Raw genomic sequence first — 16,829 nt, 5'->3', positions numbered from 1 at the left:
GGAGGTCATGTTGTGGCTGTACAGGACATTGGTTCAGCCACTTTTGGAATATAATTCTGGTCTCCCTCCTATCAGAAGGATGTTGTGCAACTTGAAGGGGTTCAGAAAAGATTTACAAGGATGTAGAGGATTTGAGCTAGGGGGAGAGGTTGAATAGACTAGGAGTATTTTCCCTGCAGCATCAGAGGCTAAGGGGTGACCTTATAAATGTTTATAAAATCATGAGTGGCATGGATAGGGTAAATAGACAAGGTCTTTTCCCTGGAATGGGGGAGCCCAGAACTAGAGGGCATAGATTTTGGGTGAGAGGAGAAAGATATAAAAGGGACCTAAGGCACAACTTTTTCACGTAAAAGGTCTTGCGTGTATGGAATGAGCTGCCAGAGGAAGTGGTGGAGGCTGGTACAATTACAGCATTTAAAAGGCATCTGGATGGGTATATGATTAGGAAGTGTTGAGAGGGATTTGGGTCAAGTGTTGGCAAATGGGGCGAGATTAGGTTAGAAAAGTTGGTTGGCATGGATGAGTTGGACTGAAGAATCTGTTTCCATGCTGTTCGTCCCTCTGACTCTCTGACAATGCTGTCACCTGTCTCTGCTAAATCTTGAATTAGTGTAATATCTTAATAAGCTTAGGTTGACAAATAAAATCAAGAACTGTGGATGGGCTGGAAGCTGGAAATGGAAACAGAAATTGCAGGAGAACTCAGCAGATCTGGCAGCATTTGCAGAGAGAAAACACACAACATTGCATGTCCAGTGAAGGGTGATTTAGGTTGTCTGGGATTATAAATTGCTCATAGTTAACTGTGTTATTCTGTGGTACTGACATATTCACTGCGTACACACATATAATCACACAGAAGCCACATTGCATTTGTTTCCCACCTGTACAGCTTTGCCTTTTCTGATACACATTGCCTATAAAGTTTTCATGTAACTGGTTTAAGTTGTCAGTGTCATGAAAATGTCCCTGGAATTTGTCAATCTGTGGATATCAATATGGAAATTTGTCTATAAAGGATTCAGTTTTTTAAAAACATATTTGTGTTTGCCTTGTTGCATTTCAAAATTGATGTTGAATTTCAGTCAAGTCTTTACAATCTCAAAGCATTTTACAGGCAAAAAGAGCTTTTGAAATATAATCACTGTTGTAATGGAGAAAAAAAAACTGCCAACTATCTGACAGGAAGAAATAGAAACGGTGTTCAAAAGTCATCTGTCCATCAATACAGGCTTCTTTAAATGTATTTTACATTAACCTTTAGAAATTATTTCACCTGATTTACAAGAATGGCTCCAGCTATGAGGAACTGGAGTTATATGGATGTTGATGGGAGAAGCTGGGGCTGTACTTGTTTGAGAAAGTTCACAGGAGCTTTGATAGAGGTATTCAAAATCATGAACGAACTAAAAATCAGGTGGTGTGAGAAGGAGCGGCGCTCGGAAAGCTAGTGCTTCCAAATAAACCTGTTGGACTATAACCTGGTATTGTGTGATTTTTAACTTTGTACACCCCAGTCCAACACCGGCATCTCCAAATCATGAACGAACTAGTCAGAGTTGAGAGGAAGAAATGTCCTATCCTTGAAAGGATCGAGAACTAAGATGCGCAAATTGGTAAAAGAGGCAACAGTAATCCGGAGGGAGAAAACATTTGACAAAATGAGTGGATTGCTTGCCTAAGAGCCTGGCTTTCAAAGGATAATTTAATTATAATGTGAAGATGAAGATTTGCAGAGCTATAGCCAAAACATTGGGTAGTAGGATTAAGTGAATTGCTCTTACAGAGATCCAGCACAGACTTGCTTCAGTGCTATATCCATGTTATGACTGAAGCCAGATTTTTTTTCTATCCCGAAGTGGGAACTGGGAATCTTAGATGCCTACGCACAGACTGCGGCACGCGTCCCTAAGTGCTGAGCAGGTCATATCCCCTCACACTCTCCCTGTCACCTGGGGTGTCACTGATAGGTTTCATAGTAATAATGATGTTACCAACAGCGTGTGACGGGATAGAGTCACCGGGAACACGTAACTGTGTAATGCTTATAGAAAGCTGTTGTGCAAAACCTTTTAAATTGCCCGCAGAACTCCCAAGTCGATGGCCAGAACAGATTTTAATGATTGTGAGAGTTCTGAAAGTTGCCTCACAGCCCCACCAAGTGGGCAGAGTCTCTGTAACTCAGGAATAAAAAAATATCAACGGTAAATACTGCCAGAAATGTTACCAATAAGGGGGAGTGCAAATGTTTTGCAGACGAAGGAACTTGTGCCAGATGCAATTCTTTTTTTAAAAAGAGTGATTTTTATATATTCAAATATAATAGCCGGAATCTTGCGAAAGTCAAGTTAGCCCGTCTTTCTTCCCCCCCAGCCCCGAACATTTTTGCGCTTCAACTTTCAGGAAATTTGAGCTGATTTAAAGTAGGCAACGGGACATTTGGTACCTTCGCCGACAAATGACAGTCTGTCCCTCAATCGTGAGGTTTAGTGGAGAGAGGCGGGAAAAAGAAAAAAAAAGGAAGATTGAATTCAGAGATATGTAAATTACATAGGAATATTAATGTAATATTTTGCATCTCTAAGAAATTAGTACATATCAGAAAGAGACACAGCAATTTAAATTCAGTTTCTGGGTCTGAATTCGACTGTCATTATACAAACATTTTCCCCATCATTAATGTTTAATTGCCGGCCTTAATTTCCTGCAGTTTGTTTTAATGATCATTTAACATACAAATCCAACAGGTTCTTGAGAGGAACGGGAGGCTGAGCATGAGGTGGTAGAGTGGCAGAAATCGACCAGCAAATTCTGGTGATTTTGTAACTCCAGACGTTTCTCTTCATCCGTTGTGTTTTTTGGACGATTGAAACCTTAGTTTGTCCTTAGCACTCCATTCATTTTCCATTTTTATTGTGATAGTGAAACTTGAAACTTCTCAGGAAATGTAAACAGAATGGGCTCTCTCGTCCTCTTTAACCGTACTGAAGCGTTTAAACTTAGGCTTATTATAATGTTTTGTTTCTCAGCTCGAGAGCCTGAGATATCTGATATGCCAGAATCTGAAAAAGATGACCTCCATTTTCAGACACACACTTGAGTTATAGCATTGGTCAGGTTTGTTGGATTTGATTTTGGACAATTGTTCAATATCGGTGTGAATCTATACAACTAAAACCATTGTTTAATAGATAGTTCATGCTCACTGTAACATTGGTGGGACAGGATGGTTAAGAAATTCTTTGAATGAGCCATAATTTCAAACATGCTTGTATTTACATTATCTCCCAAAACAGAAAGCTTGATATTTAGTTTTAACATAACAGTGAAAGGACAGCGAATATAAATGCACTCCTCACTTTAAAAAACCTAATAAATGTGCACTCAAGGCTGTGGGGGAAGAAGTAGCAGTGAGACGAATACACTTCAGATTATATTAACAATGGATCAGTTGGTGGCACTCCCATATCTGAGTTAAAGTGTTCTGAGATCGAGTCCCATCCAGGATATCTCACAGTCTTAGTTTCTGTTTTGGACTGCTGCACTGTCTGAAATGCTGTCTTTGGGATGAGATGTTAAACTCGAGGCTACAGCAGATGAATGTACAACTGCCATTGGATCTATTTTGAAGGGCACGGGAGTTCTTCCTGTTGTCCTGACCAATATTTATCATTTAATCAACATCACGAAACAGCTGATCTGGTTGATATCACATTACTGTTTACCCGAGCTTGCTGTGCAAATGCTGACTGCCATATTCCCTACATTACAACAGTGACTACTGTTAAAATAGTACTTCATTGACTTTAAACTGCTTTGAGGTATTGGCAGTCAAGAATGGCACTACAAAACTGCAAGTTTCTTTCTGCTTATTTAGAGTTTTGTGTCCACAAACTAATAAACTTCTTTTGGAAGTGCAAATTGAATGGTGCCTCTTATCCAAATTAACCATAATGAAATTTTTAAATTTATGAACACTCATTTTAGCATTTTATTACTCAGCACCAGAGTGCTAGATCTCTGAAAAGAGTTACCTGCTTTTGAGCAAAACACTTCTGACTCATGTAATTGGTCTGGTTATAGCTTTCCACAATTTTTTTTGTGACAGGGACATAACAGCAAGGCTTTCAGTAGAATCAAAGTTGCCTACCCTTACTTTTCATTCAAGAATATTCCTTTTTAACCAATACAAGCCTCGATCTCAGCTACTCTTTTTTTTCCTCCCTCTACCATCACAATGACATGGAAAACATTAACATTACAAGTGGCTGTGCGTATTTTTTTAAAAACGTTCTCTTAAAGTTTTTATTAAATTTTAAATGGCAGACCGTATTTCCCAAGAAGTCTGGAAAAAGATTGCTCAGCAATGTTTTCTTATTTGTCACCGGTTCAAAAGATTTGATCAAAAAAGACCATGCATTTACATGGCACTTATCAAGACCCAGGATGTGCCACGGAGCTTTGTAGCCAAAGCAGCACTTTTGAAATGTGGTCAATATTGTAATGTACAGCAGCAGCTAACATGTACAAGGCAAGCATTCTTGAACAGCAGAGAGATTAAGTAATCATATAATCTGCATTAGTCATGTTATTTGTGAGATAGCTGTTGAACTAGAACCCAGAAGGCCCAATTTTTCTTGTGTTTGGGAAATACAGCCACACATTATTTCTGTCAATATGTCAGCCACTTGTTGATTATAAATATGTTCTGAATTTTTCTATTAAAAAAGTTACCAGTTAATATTGTTGGTATATTTGGCAACAGATTTAGTCTTGAAATTATAAGATTGGTAATGATATCTTACTTCCCTTTGAAATGATACTTTAGTGTTCCTTTCAACTATGAGCTTTTGAGACAGCATCACAAAGGAAACATTCAGCAGTACTCTTGCATTTTTTTTATTCATGCAAATATAAGCTTTTACATTGATTGATGTCTGCTTTCTCTGCTTATCCAACTTGCTTTATTTGATGAATCCATTTATTAAATACATTTTTTCTTTAAAATATTGTTAACTACTGGTGATAATTTAAAATTGTTAAAAGCTTGTCAAAGTGAATGATGAACAGCAATCATAGAGTCCATTCATTTTTAAGCTTTTTGCATTGTGGAGTTCTTCTGTGTGAAAATTGATGTTGATTTGTTGCAACTTAATCATGCCAACATTGTTGATTATATTTCCTTCCCTCATAGCTCACCAATCTAACTGTGACAATCATAAAGTGCTTTTTATGAGATTGTAGAGGGGACATCAACAATTCCTTAATATATCATTTTTTTTATTGTCATGTTCTGAAAGCAATGTAAAGTACACATTTAGTCACATAACTGGAAAACATGAAACCTTTGTAGTGTTAGAAGTAAGTATATGCCGCCGCCTGTAAGAAACATATTTCTTCTTTGTATTTGAGTATTAAATGGAAGTACAATGCAGGTGTTGACATTTAAATAATGCCATTATGCCAATTGGCATATGGAAAAATCAAAGACCATCATGGACCTTACTTTTAGACCTGATGTTTACTTTCTATGTGTTGCCACTGGGTGGGGTTGGGGTGGGAGGGGATTAAATTAATTAGAATCATTTTCATTTGTCTTCAGACAGCATAATTAAATAAATAAAAATCACTAATTTGTGTTTACACTGTATGATGCCTTTAGTGTTATAATATACAACAAGGCAGTTTACAGAGGTTACAAACCAAAACATAATATCTAGCCAAGGAAGATGATAACAGGGTAGTTGAGTTAAAGTTTGGTTAATGATGTAGGTTTTCAACAGTATCATAAAGAGAGTTGGAGAGGTAGCAAAGTTTAGAAAAGAATTCCAGGGCTGAGGCATTTTAAAACATGGCCAATGATGCTGAAACCATTAAAATCAGGGATGCTAAAGAGACTGGAGTTAGAGGAGTGCAGCTATCTTGAAGAGTTATGGGATTGGAGGAGATTATAAAATAGAGAAGTTCAAGGCCAAGAAGGGAATATTCAGGTGATTACACAATCACTTTGTAGTACTGTAACTGGTCATGGGTAATATGGAGTGCCATCACACATGGTGCTTATTGAGCAGTCTTTTTCCTCCTTTTTGTAATAGCATAGGCTAGGTCAAATTGTAAGGGTGCGCTATACTGGACATTGTCATTGCAGTTGGGCTCACAAGAATAAATATTGTATAGGTAGCCAGGGAGTAACCAGCTCCTTTCTCTTCTGTTGTTGGATTCCCTTTTTGAATTTTTTGACAACCTATAATTTTTTACTTCAGAATTTAACAATTATATACTTTGCAATAATTATACACTATTGCACTATATGTGAAGACACATATGAGCAAAAGGATACACACTGAAGCCCATTTATTGTCATTTCCTACCAAAATGCATTAATATTTTTCTTTTGAATGTGTGTCCAATATTATATGGTATAATAAAGATTCAAAGCATTTTTTTCTGCATATCTCAAATGGAGGAGTAGAGTAATGATAAAGATTACTGAGAGAATGTGATGCTTCTTTACTTTAAAATGCCTCCACCACATTTATAAAGGGACTTCCTCTTTAAATTTACTATTTCAATTTTTTCTCATTGTTAGGGTAACCTATACATTGTTATTTTTCTTCGTTGAATCACTTTGAATTACAATAGTCTTTTTTTTTTCTGTCATCTTTAAGGTCAAAGAGAATAAAGGGATCTGTTGTACTGATGCTGCCTTGCCAATGTCATGAAATACCTTGATCATAAACTGCAACAATGGATGTAAGTGAAGAATCCATAGACTCTGAATGCAATTTATTTGAGTTGCCAGCCAATGAAGAAAAAATTGGGAAAACCAGAGCAAAATCTGCACTTGGACAAAATACACACACTGGTTTGATCCGACGTTGCAGACGCAAAGCAAACCCACAGCCAGAGATTGCCAAGGACCTGAATGCAAGTGCTACCCTGGAAGGAAAGGTGACCCATGGCAGACCTAAAGGTGGTAAGACCTCCTGTGGGGAGGTCCCTCCGGCCAAAAAACAGAAGCTAGACACTTTAGAACAAACTCAAGACAGTGGGAATATTGAGACTGCTAAAGGTTCAGCTTTAACCTGTGAGGGAGAGCCAGCAAGCTCAAAAACCAAGCATGTAGAAAATAATATTGTAACAAACGATGTGCAGTTTGAAGGGCAAACTGGAGACTGTCAGCATAGAAGTAAGAAGATCAAAGTTGAAGCAACTTCACTATCCCCTTCTTATAAACATATATGGAAAAATGACACTTCACTAAAAACTAATGTAAACCAGTGTCATTTCAATGAAAACTGTTTCATTTGTAATATTTGTAATGTTACTAGCCCATCCAAGGAGAGTTACAAAAAGCACATATCTTCAGTTCGCCATAAAAAGCAAGCTATAAGCACAAGTCAAGATACAATTACGAAGGAAGGATTTAACTGCAGGCTATGTGGCCACTTATTGCCTTCACGGTATGACTTGGACAAACACATTAAGGAGAATCATTCCAAACGATCCAAGGCACACATTTGTCCTCAGTGCAAATTCAAGGCAGAGAGTGCAGCCTTGTTGCAAGCTCATCTCAAGCACAAACACTTCCAGAAAGAAAGACTAAGTTGTGATCTGTGTGGTTATCAATGTTACGATGAAAACCTGCTGAAAACCCACTGTCGTGGGAAGACTCATCTTCGCCGCAAGAACCTCGCTGCGAGGGGTGGGTACATACATTTGCTTTCTAAAAAGGGTCTTTCTGATGAATGTGGTGCAAAAGACAAAGTAAGAAATGCAAAACTCTTAAATAAGAGACCCGGAAATTTGAGAAAGACAAGGAACAGATGTTTAGTCCAGAAGGATGCTAAGCAAAGCACTGAGTGTTTGGGCAAGTCAACAAGAATTGGCAATAATCTCTGTGTGGAAGAAGGAAACAGTAATAAAATGCCAATGGCAAATGATCAAATAGAGCTTAATGATTGTCATGCTGGAAAGGCATCTCCCAGAAGAACTTTGAGAAGTATAAAAGAACCAAGTAACCTTCTGCAAGAACGTGGTGGTAATCAAAGACTAAGGCGCTCTGGAAATGGTAATGTCAGCTGGAGATTGCGCAGTGCACGTTGCAAAGTCAATTCTGAACACAGTCAGAGTACAAGAAGCAGGCTTTCCAAGGAAGAAGTGGCAAACCGAAAGTCTCCAAGAAAGCTTCAAAGAAGAGCTAACCTTTCGACAAAGAATAATAGTCGAAGTCAAGGCCAGTTCCCTCACAAGAGAGAGGTTTTCCCTGAAGCACAACAGAAAAGTGGCAGTGTTGCTGGAAGTAAGAATGGTGATGTAAAAGAAACAAGTAAACCAATTAGCCAGGAATCAAACCAACTTGAAGGAAAATCTCAGAACCAGAGTAAAAGTACTGATATGACATTGACTGATGCAAACCTAGAGGATGAGAATGCATTTAAAATAAGTTGCTCAAGTTACAATCAAGAAGGAGCATCAACCCCATCAGAAATTCCAAATTCATTGGTTGAAAACAACATTGAAAGTACTTCAGGGGATCAAAATCTTGAGTCCCCATCTGCCAATCCAACAAATACCAAAGCCTCCAAAGTTGAAAATACTGAATCAAAGCTAAGCCCTGCTGATCGTAAAGCCCTCCGCACTTGCTCGTACTGTGGTCATCTATTTCAGAACCGAAAAGGCCTAGAGGTGCATATCAAGAGGCGACACACAAAGGAAATGGTGTTTCATTGTCAACCATGTGGCTATGCTTGTGTTACAAAAGGCGACTTTGAAAAGCATTGTCAAAGCAACAGACATCAGCTTAACTTCTCCAAGATTGACTGTTGGCTCTGCACCTTTGTGACCTCAGATGAAGAAACTCTCAAGGATCACATGAACCAAAAACACAAAATAGTTGCTTACTGTCGACATTGCAAAGTGCACTTTGTATCAAAGGATGACCTAGTGGATCATGTTGGTACTGAACAGCATGCAAGAAACATGTTCCCACAGCAGAAAGAGACCACAACTGAGCAAACTGAAAAACTGCAACCGAGAGAACTAGAGCTAAATAAAACCTCTTCTTCAGATACAAAAGAAGAATCTACTGTACAGAAAGCAAACCCTTTAATAGATCCTCAAAAGCCTTCTATCACAAGAGTAGTTGCAGGGAATATACTAAAACGATCAACACATAGCAGGACCCAATTACAGTGTAAACACTGCTTTTATAAAGCTAGATCTGCCTCAGTCCTTTTGAAACACATAAGACTTAGACATGCACAGGAGTATCGCTTTTATTGTAAAGTGTGTAGTCTCTATACTATTAGCAAGGAAGCTATGGAGAAGCATATTAAACGAACTAGGCACATTATGAATGCCAAGAAACAAAGTCTTGGCCCATCAGTGGAGGAGTGTATTGAAGAAGTATCTGTTGGTGTTTGGGATATTCAAAAGACCATGAAGACCCAAGAGGCTTTAGGGAATGTCAATACTGAAATAGATAAAGGTTATGTTCAGGTTCTTGAGCCATCAAAACCCAAAGAGGAATTTGTTGTCACTTGGGAAATACCAGAAGGTGATACAGACAATGTAGAAGATGCTCAAAAAAACAGTGATCTTCAGTCAACAGGGAGTGTTAAAAGAGGACGCCCTAAAGGGAATATTTCCAGAACTTGCCTTTATTGTGGTCTATTGGCTTCCAGTGTCACAAATCTGAACATTCACATAAGGCGGAAACACAGTCATCAATATAGCTACTTCTGCAAGACCTGTAACTATTACACTGTCACCAAAGGAGACATGGATCGTCACTGCAACACCAAGAAACACAAAAATCAGGTTGATGTCTCTAAGACTGAACTTTGCAGAAAAATTGCTACATCTCCTGATAAGGATCATCCACAAGTGATTGTGAGTGATGTTGCGTCGGTTTCCATGGCTGAAGATGTTCAAAACAGCAGCAAAGGTTTGAAACCAGAGACCCCTGATGTGAAGAACCAGTCTGGGAATACTGAGAACTGTACTCGTGTGAATTTAGAGAGTTTTCCTTCAACTCAAGTTCAACAGAAAATGGAAAATCAAAATGAGATTGTTGTAGTTCTCGATGTGGAATCAAATGATATGGGACAAAATGGTAGTTCGTCCAATTCAAAGCCAAGGAAAGAAAACCATACTACAACTTGTGTGTACTGTGGCTTTATGGCTTATTCTCTTGCTACCCTTGAGATGCATGTGAAACGTAAACACACAAAAGATTTTGACTACTATTGTATGGCATGTGCTTACTATGCTGTCACACGACGTGAAATGATGAGACATGCGATCACAGAGAAACATAAACTTAAAAGTCGGTCCTACCTAAAATTAAATCTAAATAAAGGGCGTGATTCCAGTACCGTGTTAACTGTTGCACCAGAGAATGAACATCAGAAAGAAGGAAATGAACATCAAATGGATGAAGGGAGCTGGAATGAAGAGGGGGGCATATCAAAGGCTTCTCAAGATGCATTCCAAAAGTCTGTGTCAAGTATTATTGAAACCGAGAAAGCAGTAGAAGACAGTGAAGTGGTCAGTGCAGCTAAAGAGACAGCAGCAGTGTCCAAGATGGCAGAAAATCAGGTAAAATCCTTACAAAATGAAGTGGCTGAAGAGGAAGAAAATATTCAAACTCTGTCGGCTGTATGTTATTCAGAAATTTCCTCTGAAACTTATTCTGGAATATTGGAAGCAAATACTGCGCACTCGAATGCACCTCTTGACATTGAAAGTCATGCTGCAGAATTGAAATCTGTATCATTGGAGTCAGCGGTGTTGGAAACGATCCAAAATCAAATTTCTCAGTCACCCAATGAGCAAGATTCAAGTAGTTTTTATAAAGATATTGTCACATCACAGAAAACTAATGTGAAGAACAATGATATTGATTTACATGTTGAAGCTTCTCAGACAGAAGAGAATGATTTTCAACAGCTTTCTGAGGCAGGTGAGAGCAGGGAAGATGAACAAAATGTTAAACCAGCTGAAGTGGCTAAAGAGATAAGTTCTAGTTTGGATAGCAGACCAAATGAAATGGTCGATCCAGGTCAAAACCACCCTAATAACTATGACATTGAAGAAGAAGAAAATATGGAAGAAGGACTTTTGGCTTCCACAAAAGATGTTGAAGGCAGTTCTGTACAAGGTGGATGCCATTTGCAACCTGGGAAGAATTCAGAACATATCCATGTTAACCGTGTACAACAAATTGATAGCAACTATCAAAACATAAAGGCGGTAAGCGAGGAGATGTCTGTGCAAGGTGCCATCAATCCTCCACATGATTTTGGAGGGAGTGAAAATTTTTTGGATGATCAAAATAAAGGGGAAGCAGATTTAAAGGAAAAGGCTGGGGATATGAAAAGTGCAAATGAGAATAGTCAAGAATTGGAAATAACTGAAAGTACTGGTGACAACCTTAAGCTTGATTTGCAAGGTAAGGGATTCCAAAAATATTTTGAGTTTGATGCATCTATAGTAAGACTAAAGAACAAGTTTGGGAGTGAAAAATCTGAATGCACTGATAACAGTGAAGACAGCCAGGGAGCTGATGGCGTCTCGCCAGATGAATGGGCAGTTGCAGTCTATAAGACAGATACTTCCCAAGTTATGAAGAAGAGAAAGAATAAAGGCTCTTTATTTCAGTATCCCAAACGCATTCGCTGTGAGGACTGTGGGTTCCTGGCTGATGGTGTAAATGGGCTGAATGTTCACATTGCCATGAAACATCCTTCTGCGGAAAAGCATTTCCATTGCTTCCTGTGTGGCAAATCATTTTACACAGAGAGTAACTTGCACCAGCATTTGGCCAGCATGGGCCACCAACGAATGGAACAAGAGAGCATTGAGGAGTTGCCAGAAGGTGGTGCTACCTTCAAGTGCGTCAAGTGCAACACAGCTTTCGATTTAGAGGAGTACCTCTTTGTGCACATCAAGCAGAAGCATGGAGAAATGCTGAGGGAAGTGAACAAATACATTGTGGAAGACACAGAACAGATAAACTGTGAGCGGCAGGAGAATCAAGGCAATGTCTGCAAGTATTGTGGGAAGGTCTGCAAGAGCAGCAATTCACTGGCATTTCTTGCTCATATCCGCACACATACTGGTATGTATGTATATATTTGGTATTGCTGACTCGAATTTAACTCTAGCTCATAATTTTTGTTAAAAGTCAAAGAACCCCAAGAAGCAAAATCATAGACTTTGGTGGCCTGAAACAAACAAAAACAGAAAGTGCTGGAGAACTTTTGGCAAAGTTCTGACAAAGGGTCATTGACTCAAAACGATAACTGTTTTTCTCTCTACGGATGCTGCTACTGCCAGACCTGCTGAGTTTCTCCATCACTTTCTGTTTTTGTTCATTGACTTTTACAGTTGATTTCTAGAAAATTGATCACAGCATTGGGTCTACTCTGAAGGATGGTCTATACAAAATCTGGGCATTGTTTTCTATTTGTGCACAAAGTTTTGTTCAGGTTCTCAATGTTGGAATGATGTGTAACATTGACTTCAAGAAGCTACTTATACTTGGAATGAGGCCACAGAATATTCTCACAACATTCGTTTTTAAATTGATAGTTACTTTTAGCAGTCTTAGATCTCAGAGACCCAGGATTAAGTGTTAATATTATTTGATGCTTATTGATAAGTCTGCTCAAGTGGTGAGCATGTTGCAGTTCTTTATGCAGTTGTCCAGTTAAGGCACGTTACCCATAACTGATGTGTCTATTACCTGAATTGCCTTGTAATTATGGTCCATAAGTCTTGTAAATGTGCTAAAGCTCACTAAAAGCATACCAAATCTAGAAGAGAGTCAAAGATGTTTTATGTTCTCAGCTCAATAATTTAAAATAATCAATGCAGGCTTCTCAGCACTTAATTTCCCTTGTGTTTTGATAGCTAATCATTCTTTATCCATTAAGATTTGTTTTATAATTCAAAACATAAATTCTATTTGCAGTAGATACATTTAAAATCAAGCTATGTCCAGTAGGTTAAATATTGCTGAATGCAGTTGACCTTTTTTCTGTTTGACTGTAGATACTAATTTTATTCACAAATTAATATGATCAGTAAAGTAATGTAACTACTTGTAAATGACCCTTTGCCAAAAGTTATTCTTTTTCCAGCACTCAGTATGTAAATTTGTCTAAATCTTCCAGGGTGGGTGTATTGCTGGCGGTTCGAGAAGCCAGGGGAAATCCTTCAAAAACACAAAAAGGTGACAAGAAAGAACTCTAAATAGTCACACTACAGTGAAAATGGAAACTTTATAGATTTAATTTTTGGAATTATTGTGCAAATGTTTTTCCCTCATAGGATGTTATATTGCAGCGCTTTATCAGTGACCTTTGGAGACTAGCACTTCCAACATCTCCATCTTTTAACTCTAGGCCTCATTGTCCTTTGTTCAAAATCTTTAGCTCCTTGAAAGGGGTCAGGTCCTTTTTTTTTAATGAAGGCTTTCCATCCTCCCTGATGTTCAGTGCTATTCTTCATGACCTGCTTTTACTCTTTAAAAATTAAAACAGATGTTTGGCATGTATTACAATGAAAAGTAGCTTTTAAGAATTCTTCATGTTTTAAAATTATTTCATTACATGTGGGCATTGTTGACAAGATCAGTATGTGTTGCTTATGATGGCAGAATATTAAAGGAAAATAGCTTGAGGTGGATAATCAGACTTTCAAACTTGGAAGTCTTTACCAATGGATCTGACACTATCAGAATAAATTATTAGCGATAGAAAATTAAGCTTTGGCAACTGAAAGAAAGAAAGCCAGTATTGGAGAACTGAAAATCGGGGAAGTGTGAAAAGCAGTTTGTTAGATACTGAAACAGCCCATGTCCAAACGCAGCAAGACATGAACAACATCCAGTCTGCGGTTGATAAGCGATAAGCAATATTTGTGCTACATGTGTACTGGGTAATGACCATTCCCCTTGGTGTTCAATTGAATCATCACTGCTGAATTCCCCATTATCAGCATTCTAGAGGGCCTACCAAGACCATAAACGGAATTGGGCTGGGTCGACTAATACTGTGTCTGCAAGAGTAGGTCAGAGATCAGGAACTCTATGGCAATTAACTAACCTCCTGTCTATCTGATTGATGCTCATCATTTATAAGGCACCAGTGAAGGGGTATAATGGAATATTCTTCACTTACCTGGAGGGATACAGTTCCAATTACAATCAGTAAGCTTGACCATATTCAGGACAAAGCAGCTGGTTTGATTGCGATCCACTCCACCACCTTCAACATTCACTTCCTCTGCCACAAGTAACACACAGTGACGTCAGTATGTACTATCTGCAAGATAATGCATCAATTCACCTAGGCACCTATAACAGTACTTTGCAAACCTGTGACCTTTGAAACCTAGAAAGACAAGGACAGCAGATTATTAGGAACTGAAGGTTCCCCTCCATGCCATACAGCATCTTGAATTGGAATTCTGTTGCTATTACTTCAGTGTCACTGGGTCAAACTCCTGGAACTCCTCCAGTAGGTGGAACCATAACATTAGGACTGCAGCAGTTCAAGAATATAGCTCACCGCCACCTTTTTGAGGGCAGTTAGGGATGGGTAGTAAATGATGTAACCAATATCCCATAAAGGAATAAGAATAAATCACCTTGTTTGCAATGATCTGGAACTTTGCTTGGATTTTTTTTGCCAGATTAATGCCTTATTTGTTGTTAGCCAGAAAAAAGATATGTGCAGTCATTAGCAATCTATGCACATTTTAAATAAGCATATATCTGAGTGCCTTTATAAACGATGAATATTTCACCAGCAGCTGCCAGGAACCACTCAGTAGAAGGTTTTGGGCTTAAACCTTGCTTTTCGTAGTCCTATTAAAATACATTTTTGTTGGCAGTGAATCCCTAACAAACAAATTGCTTGTCAGGTTAGGCATGCAATAAGTGTCACCTTTTATCATAATTTTGTTCGAGGTAAATAATTTGCAATGTAAAAAGAACTGATTGATGAGTATAAATGCTATAGGCATTTTGAGGAGTTGTACTGGGGCTTGGGAGGAGTTGGGAAAAATGTATTAAGTGGAATGAATTAGGGATTGATAGTTATTTTAATCAATCTGCAGTTAGAAAAGCTTGTGATGCTCAATTATTTAGCCAAAGCAATGATATACAAGTCAAAGGAAAGGCTCTTGTGACTCAGTGGTACCGTCCCTACCTCTGAGTCAGGAGGTCCAAGTTCAAGTCCCATCTGCTTTGGAGGTGTGTCATAACATGTACTAACAAGGTGATTGAAATAATAACATTTCAGAGGATATCATCGTACATAACCTTGTGACTTAGTCAGGTAACACCTCGACTGGCCGGTCAGGCGAAAGATGAAACATAATGGTTCAAGCACCAAATGTAGCTAAGGCAAACGCATAAGACAAATTTTTGATTGACAAGGGAGTCCAGGATTTTGAGATGTCAGCAAGAATGTGGAGTTATGGCCACTATTAGATTAGCTCTGATCTTGTTTGAATGATGGAGTTGACTAGAGGGGTAGAATGCTCCTACTTCTTATAATTTTATGCTTTTTCCAGGAGGTCTTAACTATAAAAAAAGACTTGAGAAACATAATGTAGTTTTTACAACTTGGAAGGAAGAGATGAAGGACAGAATTTTGCCTTTCCTCATATGATGTGAACAGTGACCAGGAAGGTAGGGTAGCACAAAGAGAATAGAAAAATCAAAATCTTAAAGTTGATTAACATTTTTCTGATTTTCCCCTCGAGCCTTAAAATAGTTTCTTCAGAATTTTGCCTTTGAGTGCAACTAACTTATTTCCATGTAATTTCTTCTCCGTAAATCCCCAAATCATCATATTTATGTGCTATTTCCAATTCTGGTCTTTTTCCTCATATGAGTCATAAAGCAGCTTTGACAAAGGGTCAGTTAGACTCAAAACGTCAGCTCTTTTCTCTGCTTACAGATGCTGCCAGACCTGCTGAGATTTTCCAGCATTTTCTCTTTTGGTTTCAGATTCCAGCATCCGTAGTAATTTGCTTTTATATAGAAGGCATAAATTCCTGTTATGCAAGTCAGAGCGGGTAGCTGGTGGGTGTGGTTTGCCATCCTTCAACTGCTTTATTACTATCCAAAGGGGTTTTACAAATACATTAAGGACAAAAGGGTAACTAGGGAGAGAATAGGGCCCCTCAAAGATCAGCAAGATGGCCTTTGTGTGGAGCCACAGAAAATGGGGGAGATACTAAATGAATATTTTGCATCAGTATTTACTGTGGAAAAGGATATGGAAGATATAGACTGTAGGGAAACAGATGGTGACATCTTGCAAAATGTCCAGATTACAGAGGAGGAAGTGCTGGATGTCTTAAAATGGTTAACGGTGGATAAATCCCCAGGACCTGATCAGGTGTACCCGAGAACTCTGTGGGAAGCTAGAGAACTGATTGCTGGGCTTTTTGCTGAGATATTTGTGTCATCGATAGTCACAGGTGAGGTGCCGGAAGACTGGAGGTTGGCAAACATGGTGCCACTGTTTAAGAAGGGCGGTAAAGACAAGCCAGGGAACTATAGACCGGTGAGCCTGACGTCGGTGGTGGGCAAGTTTAGATTAGATTAGATTAGATTACTTACAGTATGGAAACAGGCCCTTTGGCCCAACAAGTCCACACCGCCCCGCCGAAGCGCAACCCACCCATACCCCAACCCCTACATTTACATTTACCGCTTACCTAACACTACGGGCAATTTAGCATGGCCAATTCACCTGACCTGCACATCTTTGGACTGTGGGAGGAAACCGGAGCACCCGGAG

General features: G+C 38.8%; 1 protein-coding gene across 7 annotated transcripts in view; it reads left to right on the top strand.

Moving 5' to 3' along the window:
• Positions 1–16,829, top strand: part of znf407 (zinc finger protein 407) — a 499,933-nt gene that overhangs the window by 17,989 nt on the left and 465,115 nt on the right. For all 7 annotated transcript variants that reach the window (XM_043688651.1, XM_043688646.1, XM_043688647.1 and 4 more), the window contains exon 2: positions 6,672–12,127. In XM_043688651.1, the coding sequence (XP_043544586.1) occupies positions 6,751–12,127 (5,377 nt within the window). In that variant the 5' untranslated portion in view covers positions 6,672–6,750. The remainder of the gene's footprint in view (positions 1–6,671; positions 12,128–16,829) is intronic.

This window comes from Chiloscyllium plagiosum, chromosome 4 (assembly GCF_004010195.1).
Source record: "Chiloscyllium plagiosum isolate BGI_BamShark_2017 chromosome 4, ASM401019v2, whole genome shotgun sequence".
In the NCBI taxonomy this organism is placed as follows: domain Eukaryota; kingdom Metazoa; phylum Chordata; class Chondrichthyes; order Orectolobiformes; family Hemiscylliidae; genus Chiloscyllium; species Chiloscyllium plagiosum.
The sequence above is the reverse complement of the archived record's forward strand: the minus strand, read 5'-3'. Positions and strand labels throughout refer to the sequence as shown.